Here is a 14,335-nt window from a genome sequence, read left to right on the forward strand (position 1 = left end):
GCAGGAGGTCTTTCTCAAATTTGCTGCAAAACCACATCAGCACACTGAATATAATCCACTAAAAATATTAAACAAAATGACTGTAAACAAAAGATTAGGTCATTTTCTGATGCAGTTTCTACAAGCTGCACAATGCTTGTTTCACACAGGTCAGGTTGCTTTTGCAGGACCAAAGGATTGTACAAAGCTCTTGCTGCACCACTCCCAGAAAGGCAAACTGCTTGCACAGCTCTGCACACACACACACAGCGCCACATTTTGAAAATTTAGGCCATGATAAAAAACATAAGTTAAAATAATCCAGAAATGAGACACTGGTACTCAAGTAGTTTCTGCCTCTCAAGAGGAAAATGGGGCATCAGAACATTGCTTGTAACATCGCGACCTCTGGAAATCACAACAGGATCTTCTAGCTGAAAACTGACCAGAAGGCATGAAGCAAATTACTAGGGTTGAACTGGGGCCAACACATTAGCAATCACAGGAAGGGCGGTGACTGATGCATTACTAAGGTCTTTGGGCAAGGAATCAGTCACATTTCACCTCAAGTGCTTGGTGCTCCTTCCCCACCCTGTGCTCAGGTGGCTGTTGGAAACATCATTATTTCCATGAAATCCCTTTATTGGCTGCAGGACCAAAAATCCTGAATTCATAGCCCAAGAGCATTTCTCATGCTCTCTGCAGGAGGTCAGCCAGAGCTTGAGGCTTGACCTAGGGCTTGCTTCTGCACCTTGGAGCAGGTGCAGAGACCACACAGCCACCTCCAAGGTACATTCAAAACTAATGGCAAAGCTTGCCCTTGCCTGCAGCAACTCTGGTTTGCCCTGGGAGAGCCTTCACCACACCACACCATTGAGAACAGGCTGGAGCACATACCTGAACTCTTCATCTAGGGAATGTAAGCTGCTTAGATACCACAGCCATGGACACCTCAACAAACAAGCAATAGTTTTCTGTTTGATCTTTCCCGTCCTTTCTGAAAACACACATACGAGAACTCATGAGGGGAGCTTACAGCCACAGCTTTCAGGGATCATGACAAGGTTTTCTCTCACATACAGGACAGTACTCACCTACTACAGGCCAGAAGGGTGAGTTAATGTTAAAGGGAAAAAGGACACATGTTGATGCAGTACTGACAGGAAAGCATTCCAACTTTTATTAGGGGTCTTCCAAGCACAGAAGCTGATGCTGTGCAAGCAAGATGTTACCATGACAAGGACTCCTCTGTTGCAGGAAAGGGAGACAATTTGCCATTAAGCCTGAGAAGTTTGCTGTGAACAGTGACTCTGGATGAGTTGTACTTGCCAGGTACACACCTCCCTTTTTTGAATGTGAAAACGTAGGTTCAAGTCATGCAAGTGACCAAAACGTACTGCAAATTTTATTTTTATTTCCTTATTACAGAAACTAAATGCCTACATCTTGATTAAAACAAATTCACCACCACAGGAAAAAAGCATTTTTTTATTCTCTAAAGCAATCCTGTGAACACAGAACAAAGTCTAATATCAGTACATAAACACTTCTTCTTAGTGCACCTCTCCATTGCAGTTTCTCCATTAGTTCTTTTTAAAAAAAAAATCATTACACCTTAGGTATTTATATATGCTTGCATTAAGCTTTGCATGATCTACCCATAACACAATTCACTTCTAGAAGTCAGTTAAGAAGCTAAATCAAAAAGGCCCCTTAAGTTTGCTTTATTTACAGTTGCAATGGCTAAATTTTAAATACTTTACAGTCACTCCCAGCACTGGCTCCCAATTCAAAGGATTAGTGCATTCCACGATTTCTTTATAACTATTTTCTAAAGGGGATTAAGTTGTCCATACCTACAGCTATGTAGGTACCTCAGCTATCTACATAAGTACCTTACAGGAAACAAACATGCTGACAAAAGTATTTATAATAACGAATGACAAATGAGAAACTCAACCTTTAGGAAGAATGGACAAGCATTTGGTTTTCTGCTGCAGTCATTGTTGACTGTGGGAACAGCAGCAACATGGAAGAAACAGCAGTTAAGGAGTGCTGAAGTCCAGAGCGGGTGTCTCTGGTTCCTTTGTAAAGACAGCTTTATATGTTCAGCTCATTTCCTCCTCTCTTTCACCACCTCTTCCCCCATTACTGCTTTTTTGTTAAATCAATTGCAATAGCATGCAAATTTACTTCAGAGGGCAAAAAAGTAACGATGCACCTGTGGACAGGCAAACTTGCATTATCTGAATAAAGACAGATTGTTCCTCTGCACTTTACAGTTTATGAGTGGATGCAGGTCCTGTGGCAACTGAGAAACTGCTGTAAAGATTAACAAATAGGATGCACATGCATTTATCTGTTCTTACATACTTTCAAAACCAAAATGGAAGGAAGAAGTATCTGTGATTCAGGTAGGTCCAGAAGATTTTTTTTTCTTACACAATAAGGTACATTACTTAGCACATTCCAGGTTAAAAAATTACAGTAAACATTCAGTAACTGGAATGCATATAATATACAAGTACCATTACATTTACAAAGCTGTTCAGGACAATTTTTTCGTTCTAGAATAAGCATAAAAAAGTTACAAGCTAATTCACAATAACTTTAGATACAATGTTATTAAAATACATTGATGTTAATCATAAAAATATTTTACTATTTACATGTATATTGTATAAACCTTAACAATAAGAATATGCCCATTTTAGGATGCCTTAAACAAATATTTAGGCAAATTGGCCCATTTTATAGTGCAGTATCCCTGTTTTGGTCTTCACACCATGAAACTGTACCAGATTCACAGTATCTTTGCTAGTGCTTTGCTAAAAGGCTTAAAACTTTCTATTATTTAAGAAACATTCATTCATTACAAAGAGTCAGTTTTGTTTCCACTTTGTTTCTTATTAAATCCTACCCCCAATAGTTCAGGACACTCTGCCTGGCCTTGTGCAATTTGGTTGCATTTCCAAATAAGGCTATAATTAATTTCATCAGTTATCACGCTATCTTGCTTGTAGTCTGGATGCTGTGCAATAAATTCTCTCATCCATCGAGCAACCGTCATTAATTCTCCTGTGCGCAAGGGGAAGTTAAATTTCAGAGTTTATACATCTAATTTAGCAGTACCATACCTAAAGTTCCATGTATTATATATGCAATTAATGGATAGTCCATGCTTTCATGAGAAACACATTTCTATACATATTTTTAAAAAAAAATATGGCTAAACTACAGGCATAATTAAGTTGACATATTGCTGATAGTCTAAAACCCTTGCATCATGCGATCTTTAAACTTTCAGCTGTTGTAACAAGACAGTGCAGAGCGAAGTAGCTACTGGAACAGGTGTTACCAACAGACTGTATAGCAAGAGGGCTTAAACATGTCATTTAACAGAGAATCTGCCTGAGACAAACCAATAGGCACCTCTGCAACAACTACCTATGTATAAAATAATTTTGTAGCTGATCCATCCAACTCGGCTGCTAGCTTTGCTCTGTCTACCTTGACTTAATCTTCTACTTTCTACCTCTGGCAGCTCCCCTAGTAAAAAATAGGCAGGTTCTTGATTATACCAACTCCTGGCTCATACACAGTACCTCTGCTTCACTATGCAGGGTTCAGCTGACCACGGAGCAGTCAGCAGGTACTTAAGGGCCCCCAACACTTGTATACATGGTCAAATGGCATACACGACTTGCAGGAGACCTGCATCCCTACAAAGTAGCAGCCGAAGGCCAGCAGGACACCAGTGTTTAAACTCCTGAATGCAGCACATGCAAGCAAGCCTCAACTAGTACAAGTTTGAGGTAACTCTGACAGTAAGACATTAAGGTAGGCTGATGGGAAGCTTGAAGAGTCTAGCAAAACTTTCATTGCTACTGGAACATCACAGCTTCCTTGTAAGAGTAGAAAGAGTCAAAGGCTTCCACTACAGAAATCTTTGGTTTAAGAGTATTATAAAAAGCAAGAGGAATCAAGTTAGGGAAAGCAAGGAAGAACACAAGTAAAAAGCATCCAAGACTGTTTTAAGATATCCTATCAGTGGTTCTGAACAGAGGTACACAAACACAAATCAGAAAACTCGTGAAAAGTACAGGGAAGAAAAGCAGAATAAATACTGTTATTAGAAATAAAAGCATCCCTCAAAAACCAGAGATCATGTTTTAAAGAAATGAGACCAGAGTTTACAGTTCTATATAAAAAAGGGCAGGAAAAAAAATTACCCAAGAAGCATTATTTGTTGAAGGCACTAAAAACCTCACACAAAAAACTCTCAAAGCAACAACAAGCTGGGGGCCTGCAAGAAAATCAGTGGGGCTGGGAGATTAGCGGAGCACAGACACACACACATTTTTGGACTAAAAGCCACTGCAAGCTGTGAGTGTGGAGGAGGTGGAACCACAGTCCAGCTCACACCACCACAGACACCTAGTGGTCAGGCAGCCCAAGCACTCCCCATCCTTTGAACTAGCGTAAATCTGCAGCACCTTCATCGTGAACACAGTGCGCAGCTCTCAAATAACATTGAGTAACAAGAAAAGGCACCACAGACTGACAAAAGGTGCGAGAGAACTTTCAAGCGAGGAGAGCCAAGACAAAGGGAACTGCAAGTTTGGAAGCAATAACATACTTGAGAAGTTTGCAAAATCATGAATGTTCATGAGAAGTGACTAAAACATTATCCTACAACACAGGAAATAGAAGGCTTATCATGAAATAACTGATAAGAGCATCGTAAAACTACAGGAAATACATTTTTCAAAAAGCATTAATACAATCGTGGCATTTCTTATTGTTTGACTTTATGGGGACCATGCTTCAAGAAGGGCAAGGCAACAATCATAGAAATCATGTTTGCGAATAGTCACGAAGCACGATTACTGCACTGCCTTCGGCTGAGAAAGCACCTACACTACAACAGCCAGGAACCAGGAGAGCACACCAGGATAAGGGTCACTTGATGTTGCTATCTTAACATCGCTTTCATGAATATTTGGTGGTGGTGGTCAGCAGCTGCTGCCTGCCTAGCAAATCTGTAGTCTCACTGAGCGGTGGCAGTCACACAGCAGTGAGATGGAGACCAGGAGGGCAATACCTAGCTGTGCAGCAAGTAAAGATGCAACTGAAGCACAAATAAACAGTGTCAGAGCAAGGTTAAAGCCACAGCAGCTAAGGTGCTAGTGGTTAACACTCAGTGCTCTGTGTTCACCATTTGAGGAGGAAAATCTGAAAAATGGCCACTCTTTGTGGACATGTCTCATGCTAGACAGGCTGCAGTTCAGGAACATTTAAGATTGCAAGTAAACTGGAATAATCCAAAGCTCACAATTGAGAAACATCATGGCACAATAATACAATCCCTAATGCTTTTTATTCTGTGAATTCTGGTTCTTAAGAAGCATCATTTAAAAAAAATCACTTCAGTTTATCAGAGTTAAGATACAAGCCCTAGACTCTATCTACCTACCTACCTCACTCTCACACCTTTTAGGTCTGTGTAAGTACACGAGCTGGCTTTTGCTATGCCCACGACTTTGCACCAGGTAGCAAAGTTGTTCTTTGGAAAGGGAATACCTGCAATAGGGGGTCGAGCCCAGGTCATTAGTTCTTGGGGAAAAACCTCCATAGGACTTATGCACTTTTTTTCTCAACAGTACCCTTCTGAAGGGAAAAAACCCAACAACAAACAATGGAATATTTTGAAAGCATTGCTATTTTGAGGGCTCACGTGCCTCAGATTTTTTTTCTTCCTGCCAGTGTCTCTTCTCTCCCTCAGTTAAGCCAAGCATCAAATCCCCATCTAGGTGACCTGAGGGACAGAAGCCTCCTACAAACAAGCCAGCCTCAGGAAAGAACATTTACAGTGAAAGCTGTAATTAATTAAAACTTGTTACCATTCTGAAGTACTGCTAAAGTACTGAATTACCAGGTAAAAGAAAGTCCTGATTTCCATCTCAGCTTTAAAAAGGTCTTTATCTAGAAGATTCTACAGCAATTTTCAAGAATTAAAAAAAGGAATGCAACATTTTAATTTAAAACCAATGAATATATTTCATTGGAGAAAAAGATGCCTTGACTTATAAGACTAAAATTAACCGTCTAGCTAAATTTACAGCAAAGCAGGCATACAAAGGATTTGCACATAGAAAGGTATAAAGCTGCTGCAGACTCTGCTATGCGCCCAGCTCTGCATTAAAGTTTAGCCCGCATCTTTTACTCACTGTAACACTGCATTTAAAAGAAGCATAAAAAGTCATTATGTTGCCTGTCTTTGAAAACACTGCAACATGGAGAATACAGGGGAAGAGCCTGGTTTGTTCTGCCTTGAAGGAGTTTTGCTACTTAGAGAAGGGCATTGAAGACTAGGTCCCACCCTCTAGCACACCAGAATTTAGACTTATGAATGCTTTGGAGCAGCACACTGAGTCACACCAGTAACAGCAGGCTATCAGAAACAGCCTCACATACTCTTACAATGCTGAAGTGACAAGCAAATAGGATTGTAGTAGTTTGCACATATACTAAAGCGGACAATACACTGGCAAAAGCGGCAGTAAGTAGTGCTGAAAGAAATCTTGGCTTGGAGATACACTACTCCCTACACTGTAATTGTAACTGCATCAATTACTCCTAATTTAAGTTCTAAAATGGATTACAAAACATTTATAATCAGAATTAGACAGGACCAGATTTAAGCCAGAAAATACATTCCAGTCCTCTGCTCCTATGAGAACTAGAGAAAACAGCCCAATTACGGTTTAAGTAGAAAAATGCCAGGAAAATTAATGTCCAAAAGCGTCAAACATACCAGATGCTCTCTTTTTTATTAGCTTCAGGTAGTTTAGGATGGTGCACCTCGTGTCCACATCCACCTCCATGTTTTCAAGATAGGAATTCAAAATTGGGATCAAACCAGGAAAGACTCCTTCCTGTGTAAGAGAACAGAGTCAGCATAAAACACACTCGATCTGATTTCTAGGAGGGTGGAGTGGAGGGGAATGTTGTATGTTCCAGGTAGAAGAGGCTATGACCTTCCCATTGATAATTGTATCAATGCTCATTAAGGTGTACTCTTCTGCGTCGGTGCCTGTCCCATTCTGTGCAGAGCCACATCCATCCACAACAGCATTTCCACCTTCACGGGTGACAAAGGGAAAGGAAGCAGTTAGAAGGCAAGAGATGCACTAAACATCCACAACAGTGTTAATCAGATTGCTGCTTGTGATACCTTTGCAAATATCTTTTCTGAAGTAGAACATTCCCTGCCGGACAGCATCTCTTTTCTGGGCCATCTTCATGTTTTCATCCACCTGGCAAAAGAAGTTTTTTAGAGATTTGTGACATGTTAGAAAATTGGATTCACCAAACTCTCACATTTTGGTCTCATTAGCTGAAATTAGCTTATTTCATCACACAAAGATTATTATCACATCAACCGCAAAGAGATGATGTTCTATGAAATTAGGCCTCCAGCAAAACAGGTAATGCTATTGTGTTAGAACGTGCTACTCTGATCTTTTAAGTTTGGATGAAAACACAGGAACAGCTATGATGAACAGGTTGCATCCCATCTGGCACACTTCTTTGCATATTTAGATGCAATTTAAATGACTACAGAAGGAGAAAATTGCTCTTTCCCTAGCCATAGTTTGCTGCTTCTACTAACAAAATCATTGAAGTCTTTAGAAGAGTTACCACTTTCAGAAACAGAATTCCAGTAACTTCGTATGGGAACTGTATCTATTCCATACTCAAACAGCTGTTAGATAAACTTAGTCTGCTAGTAAGGAAGTTCTAAATTGCAGGCTTCTCAACATCTACAAACTACAAAGCACTGCTTGTATGCTCTGCAAATGACATAAGCATCGCTCTGCCTTTCTGGATGGAAGACTTTGTCCAAGTTCTTTGGTTGGTATGTTGTCAGGGAATTAACATCACGCAACTTTCAGATATTACCTTTTACTGTACTGTCATCAGAAGGGATATGACTTGTCACATTCTTTGTCTGACCTTTAATTAAGGGCAATGCAAAAATCTTCACTTCTTACCTTTCAAAGCTTTGTTTTCAGAAGTCTGCTTTCATTCATTTTATATTATGAAACTTATTTACACAACAGGCTGTTTTCAAAGTTTAAAAGAACTCCAGTCCTAGCTGACAGGAGTACAACTGCACTCAGACATCAAAGATTAGTGTGATATTAGCCCCATAAACCCATATTATTTTACTTGAAAGAGGCAGGCTTAGCAATGCTTGTGCAATTCTGTTGCATTAGCTCTCAAATTGCTTGGCAAGCTCAAGCAATTTTATGCCCCACCCCAGCCCCCCAACTCTGTTCAGGTTCTTTCGACACCCAATCTGTTTTTCAAATCTTTTTGTGCTTTTGAGTTGCTGCATCATTTATAGAATCTGGAGTCCCTGACATCAGAAAGAAAATTCCTCTTAAAAATCATACCAACCGTATGGTATGATTACTATTAAGTTAGAACTTCAATATTTTTCTACATTTTAATTAAAAACACTAAGAAAAGCAGCAGGATACTACTATACTGTAGCCAGTGCTGGCAGCATTTTCTAGTATATAGCCTGTCAAAAGTCTGCTGTGCTACAAGACCACTTGAGAAGAAACTTTCTCATCAGGTACCTCAGGAAGATGTGCAAGGACAGTTTTCACCCAAAACAGTTCAGCAATTGAGGAAAAGATAAAGGAAAAAGCACATTTTGCACAGCTGGTCTGTCTAAACAGAAGTCACAGTTGTGACCAGAATCAGCAGTATTGTTTTCATTCACATACTGTGCAACACTAAGCACACTCAACTCTTCCTTTCCCTTTCCAACAAGTACAAACAAAATGCAGAAGAAGAACATGACACACAGGCAACAGTCAGTCATGTTAAAATAAATGCCTGAAGTTTTTATTCTGACCTCTACAGGTTATTTTCCTCACATGTAAAATGGTGGAAACATGCCCTTTCCCAGTCTTAAACCACTTTTGTGACATTTCTGCAGTAGTTGGACACCATTAGACACCACAGAAATTCCTACAGTATTTGTTTATAAGCTTAATTCCATGAAACAGCAGTAAAATATTTGTTGAATACTGTAGAGTTGAAATTGATTCAAAGTACTGGTACAGATGCAAACTGACTGAACTCTAAGTGTATAAATATTAGTTACTAGCTTGCAGAGAATAAAAAAATAATCAGACTTGATGTAAATACATTGCAGGTCTAATTAGATCTGATCTTTCACACCTACCTTGGACAAAGGAATGAGAAAATCCAGTTTATATGACAGAATCACTCTGGTTAACAATACCACGAACACAACATATGCAGAGTTTTCAAAGTCTGTTAACTGGACCTAGGCATGAAAGGATTAATTACTTTAGTGGGAACACACTCATGGAAGTGGATAAATATCTGGGAGAGTTTAAAACATTTTGACTTGGACATTCATGTTGGTACTTGTATTCACACATGCTCTACTAGCAGAGATGGTGATGCACGAGCTGGAATCACCAGCAGTGACTTCAAATGCACAGTACATGCACACACTTCAACAAGCTACCCTTTAATCCAATGCCAAAACACACTTGCATTTCAAAATACTATCTAATAACCTGCACCTCCAGGCTCTCTGTCTAATTACAAATGTGTAACAGCTTTTAAATTTCTACTTTAAAGGGATTAAATTCAGAGAGCTCAGAAATAGACAGCTATAAAATAAAAGCACTTGTGACAAACAAGTGACAGTGGAATTGTTTGCTACCAGGAAAAGTACTGGAGAAATACAGTCCCCAGAAGCTAAATGGGGCTTTGTTTACTGTTGCTTTAATACAAGCCTAATTCCTTTCCCCATCACCCCAAATCCATTAGCATGCTTTGCTGTGCTGCAGTGGATTCTCCTGTCAGTTACATTCCCACAGTCCATGTCCGATTAAACACTGCTGTCCACTTCACTTGCATCTAGCAATTCAGAGGGGAGAAAACACGGCATAAGTAATAAGGGGTTGATACTGGATGGCAGAATGCCTGGTACTTTTTCACTTAAAGGGAAACATGCTTCTGTGCATACAGACGCCTTCCTTACCTCCATAGGTCTGAATTCCACTCTCCATCCAATATCTGAATTTGGAGGAGGAGGCTTAAACCTCATTGTCTGCCAGTTTGTAGACTGAATATTCTACAAAGCACATGAAATAATCTGTCACAATTAAGATGTGCATCATTCTACAATATAATCAAAGGAAAATAAGCAGCTAACTAGAGTCCTAATATTTTCCCTGGAACAGTCCATCAAGTTAGAGAAGCACTTACAAACTAAGTGGCATTACTTAAAAACCACAGTATAACTACCCACCCTACGAGCAAATATGTTACACCTTCTTACACGTAATCCTCAAACAAAATAGCATAAGATACTGGGGGGCTGAGATTCAGCTGAGGTTTTTTTTTAATGAGGGGTTGATGCATCCCAAACTTAAAATATCTAATATTTATACAGCCTTATGAAATAATAGCTGCGGTAGAGACATTTATACATAAATGTCATGCAAAACAGTTTTTAGGAAGCCATAAAATACAGTTCCCCATAACACTTATATACATAGCTATAGTTTGGGTCCTTTATATTTTATTGTGTTTAAAGTATAAGCCACTACCTTCTCCTAAATAAATGATGAAACAAATAAATGTGCTTATACCTGCAAAGTCATATGCCAAAGAACTAGTTCAAGTGAAAAATTCAGGAAAAAAAAAATACATCTTAGCTAACATAGTCATCCTCCAATTAAGCAGTACTATAAGGAATAAGCAATTTCATCTATATATTTATTAAATTGCTCTAAATCAGACACAACCTCAAAATGGTCAGATTCATTTGCATCATCTAGATGTATTTTCTCCTCAAACAAAGTCAATGGGTCTCGAATGAATAAGTGTGCAATATGCTGTGCCAGAAGGTGGTCAATACCTACAAAATGAAAATTCAAACAAACAGTTCAGACATAGCAAAGCGATAGGAAACAATTTGTTTTACAAGACTGAAAACATTCAACTGCAATGTTACCTCAACCCACCACATCCTGTTAAAGTTTAAATGATGACTTTGGGAAGGAAGTGATTTAAGAGAAAAATAAAATAAAACAACAGATTCTTGGTTGGAAATGGCAGCTAAATATTGGTGTGGCTGCCATTCTTCCTGTTTTCTGATGCACTTCCGTGCATGTTTCATAAAGCAGTTCTGCTCTCTCCACAAAGATAAAACATTAATGTGTCAAACACAGATTCTCAAGCTGGAATCAGGAATAGTTTCCATGACAAATGAATACTTTTTAAAAACCTCAAGATCACGCTACACAGATACTTCCTCAGTAGGAGTCACTCCAAAGGATGCAGAATGATTGAAACAAACAAGAATGAAAACGTAAAATATCCTCACATACTGCAAGCATAATTCTTAACCTGCTCATAATGAAGCAAACACTTACCTTCCTTTATTAGGTGCTCGTAGATCTCTTTGTCTATTGTCAAATCAATGTCATTGTATTTCTCACCACATTCAGATAGATAACTGTCTATGGAATCATATCTGGATTTACTGATTCTATAATGGTTGTTCTTCAGTGGCTATATAATTTAAGAATACAATATTTTAACAGCTTGTTAACAATGTTACCTAAGTTTTGCTCACTAATGACACTCGTGAGAATTATCCTGTTTAAAAAACCCTACAGCCTCAATTAAAATTATTCAAAGTGCAAGTCTTAAATAGGCTTAATAGAAAGCAATCCTGGAATTATGACTACTTTGTAGATGTATGTACCTGAGTGATAGAACAGTCATCACACATTAACCAGAATTCTCTAAGAGTGGAAACATTTTCCTGATTAATATACCATTACTCAAGTACCTGGAAAGCATTAGTATACCTATTAAAACACATACCAATACTGTTTCATTATGCACACATTGTCAGAGATATTTTTAAAATAGGTAGCTCAAGAAATATTTCAAGTAGATTTAAATTTTTTTTTCTGTACTTTTGTACATGCCTTGAACGTCAATTCCTGCTTAGAGAAACTCCATAAGTTCACTTTCTGACAACTGGCTCTTTTCACACAGTTCTGGTTTATACTACTGGATTACTAAGCAGCACCTGCTACTTAATCCAAAGCAATTTTTGCTTTATGGGCTCAAGCACAGGCTGGAAAGTTTCATCACAGGGGAACCTTTTCAACAAGCTGCAGAGGAGTGAGTGGAGTTCTACTGGGACTCCATACCTAACTAAAAATACGTATTTGCTAACGTAAACTTTACAACCAAGGCAAATGTTTACACCATCTCTCCTACATTTACTGCAAAGACTGCCATGTTCCCTTGTTAGGGATTCTGATGAGCACAAGGAGAATTTGATACTAAAGGAGATTTAACTTTTTTTGCCTGAAAAAAAATCAGACATCTACTACCTAACATTACTTACCTCTAGCCCCCTCTCTTCTCGTGTTCGATCATCTACAGATGCAGAGATTACTCCCCAGCGACAGTCGATATCAGACACGTAGCCTCTGTAGAACGGAGATGCAGCACTCAATGCCATCTAAAATAAAACAGCCCAATATGAAAACAAAGGACAAGCCAAGGAACCAAAGGCAAAAATACAACCCCGCTTGGAAAGGGAAACTTGCTGGTCCAAAAGTAACTGAAGTATGTATTTCAGTTTAACATACAGACAAAGCCCATACAACCACAAATCTCTTAACTGCTATCTCTAGAAAATGCCTTGATGAAGGGTTAGTATTATTGAAGCGGCATCTGACACTCTCCAAGTTTATTACCTCTACAGATCAGCATTTAAGGAACACAAAGATGATACAGGCAGAAGCAGCTTTGTGACGAAGCAGCAAGTATTCTGCTCGCCCACTCCCAAACTCCCCTTGGCAATCATTCTGTTTATTTTTGTTTGGCCAAACACCTTAGCAACACAGCTGGAACACACTTCACTGGGAGCTGGATCTGCTAAACACCTAGACCAGACCAAAACTTTATTTTTATAACATCTGTTATAAACACCTGTTTACAATCACATGCTTACAAAAGGGACAGTTTTAAACAACTTAAGCTGAAACCCTCTGCAACATCAGACCAGAGTTAAAAAATTAAAAACTCTTTTAAGAAGTGAGCTTATCTTGTTTGTGTGAAAGATTGCCCCAAATGTATTTCTAGAACTATTCAATGTAAGTCTCATGCATGTGGGAAGGAGGGCAGAGGAGAAGAAACAGACATCATCTGTTTTGTGGTGTCATTTGGACATTAAATAAATCACATTTCTCATGTTACAGGCTATCAGCAGACTGACATTTCTCCCAGAGTACCAGATCTGTGAGTAGCATTCAAGGTTGGTTTTTTTTTTTTCTTCCAATTTAGTTGTTTTTTTTTTTACATGTAGATGCTTTTGCACAAAGAACTGATGTGGTAGAAGTCCATTACTTACTACAATGGGACAGATCGTGGCTAGCTGATCATAGAGATACCTTGCTTCAGAAATGCTACAAGCCTGGAATGTTACCTGTTGGAAGAAATACAATTGCTATCACATTTTCTATAATCATAGCATAAGCACAGTCTTCCTAGATTTAGAATCAATTGTATAATAAAACAATTTAAATACCAAGAATTAAGGGGTGTTTGTTTGGTTGATTTTAGGTGAGGTTTTTTGTGTGGGTTGCCCTCTCCACCCCCCAGTTCTTGAACAAACTTTTGCCCCATCCATCAGCAACATTTCTATCACAACCTTCCTTCCATACCATTTCCATGTTCATTAAAAGATTTTAGACCACAAGGCTTTGGCTGTGAGGCTAAATATACAAACACTTGACAGAACCAAAAGAAAATTGAGTTAATATCTACAGTGCACATAGGTTGGTAATGCACCTTCAGGAAATAAGCCAGGAACCTACTTAGAACAACAATCAGAAACTATTGCAGATTTAACATTTGTTTTATGTGGCAGCTAATCCTGTTTTAAAGAACATTTCAAGACACCTTTGTTTGATCCTGCGAAATTGAAAAATAAATGTCTTCATGACTACTGTAACTTATTTAAAAAAACCTCCAGTTTTGCCTGTATTAAAGGCCAAGACACAGCAAGGGACAGAAAAGAAGTGTTATTTGCAGAAGCCATTAACGATCTGGAAGCCCTACCACACATAAGCCACTGGAAAATAAAAGTTCTTTTGAAACTTCTGGTGAAATTGCTCAGTGTCAAACATGAGACACATTTCTCACAGCAGACCTTGCCCTCCAGACTTCCCAAACCGACTCTTTGTACATTTTAAAAATGCAGAGG

At 38.7% G+C, this 14,335-nt stretch overlaps 1 protein-coding gene across 2 annotated transcripts in view; it reads right to left on the reverse strand.

Moving 5' to 3' along the window:
• Window positions 1-1,577: 1,577 nt before the first annotated feature.
• Window positions 1,578-14,335, reverse strand: part of GCLC (glutamate-cysteine ligase catalytic subunit) — a 34,654-nt gene continuing 21,896 nt past the window's right edge. For both annotated transcript variants that reach the window (XM_054819901.1, XM_054819902.1), the window contains 10 exons: window positions 13,481-13,555; window positions 12,470-12,586; window positions 11,478-11,616; window positions 10,848-10,960; window positions 10,079-10,171; window positions 9,245-9,349; window positions 7,217-7,298; window positions 7,020-7,123; window positions 6,797-6,917; window positions 1,578-3,057 (listed from right to left, as the gene is read on the reverse strand). In XM_054819901.1, coding sequence (XP_054675876.1) covers window positions 2,852-3,057; window positions 6,797-6,917; window positions 7,020-7,123; window positions 7,217-7,298; window positions 9,245-9,349; window positions 10,079-10,171; window positions 10,848-10,960; window positions 11,478-11,616; window positions 12,470-12,586; window positions 13,481-13,555 — 1,155 coding nt within the window. In that variant the 3' untranslated portion in view covers window positions 1,578-2,851. The remainder of the gene's footprint in view (window positions 3,058-6,796; window positions 6,918-7,019; window positions 7,124-7,216; window positions 7,299-9,244; window positions 9,350-10,078; window positions 10,172-10,847; window positions 10,961-11,477; window positions 11,617-12,469; window positions 12,587-13,480; window positions 13,556-14,335) is intronic.

The sequence above is a fragment of the Grus americana genome, chromosome 3 (assembly GCF_028858705.1).
Source record: "Grus americana isolate bGruAme1 chromosome 3, bGruAme1.mat, whole genome shotgun sequence".
In the NCBI taxonomy this organism is placed as follows: Eukaryota; Metazoa; Chordata; class Aves; order Gruiformes; family Gruidae; genus Grus; species Grus americana.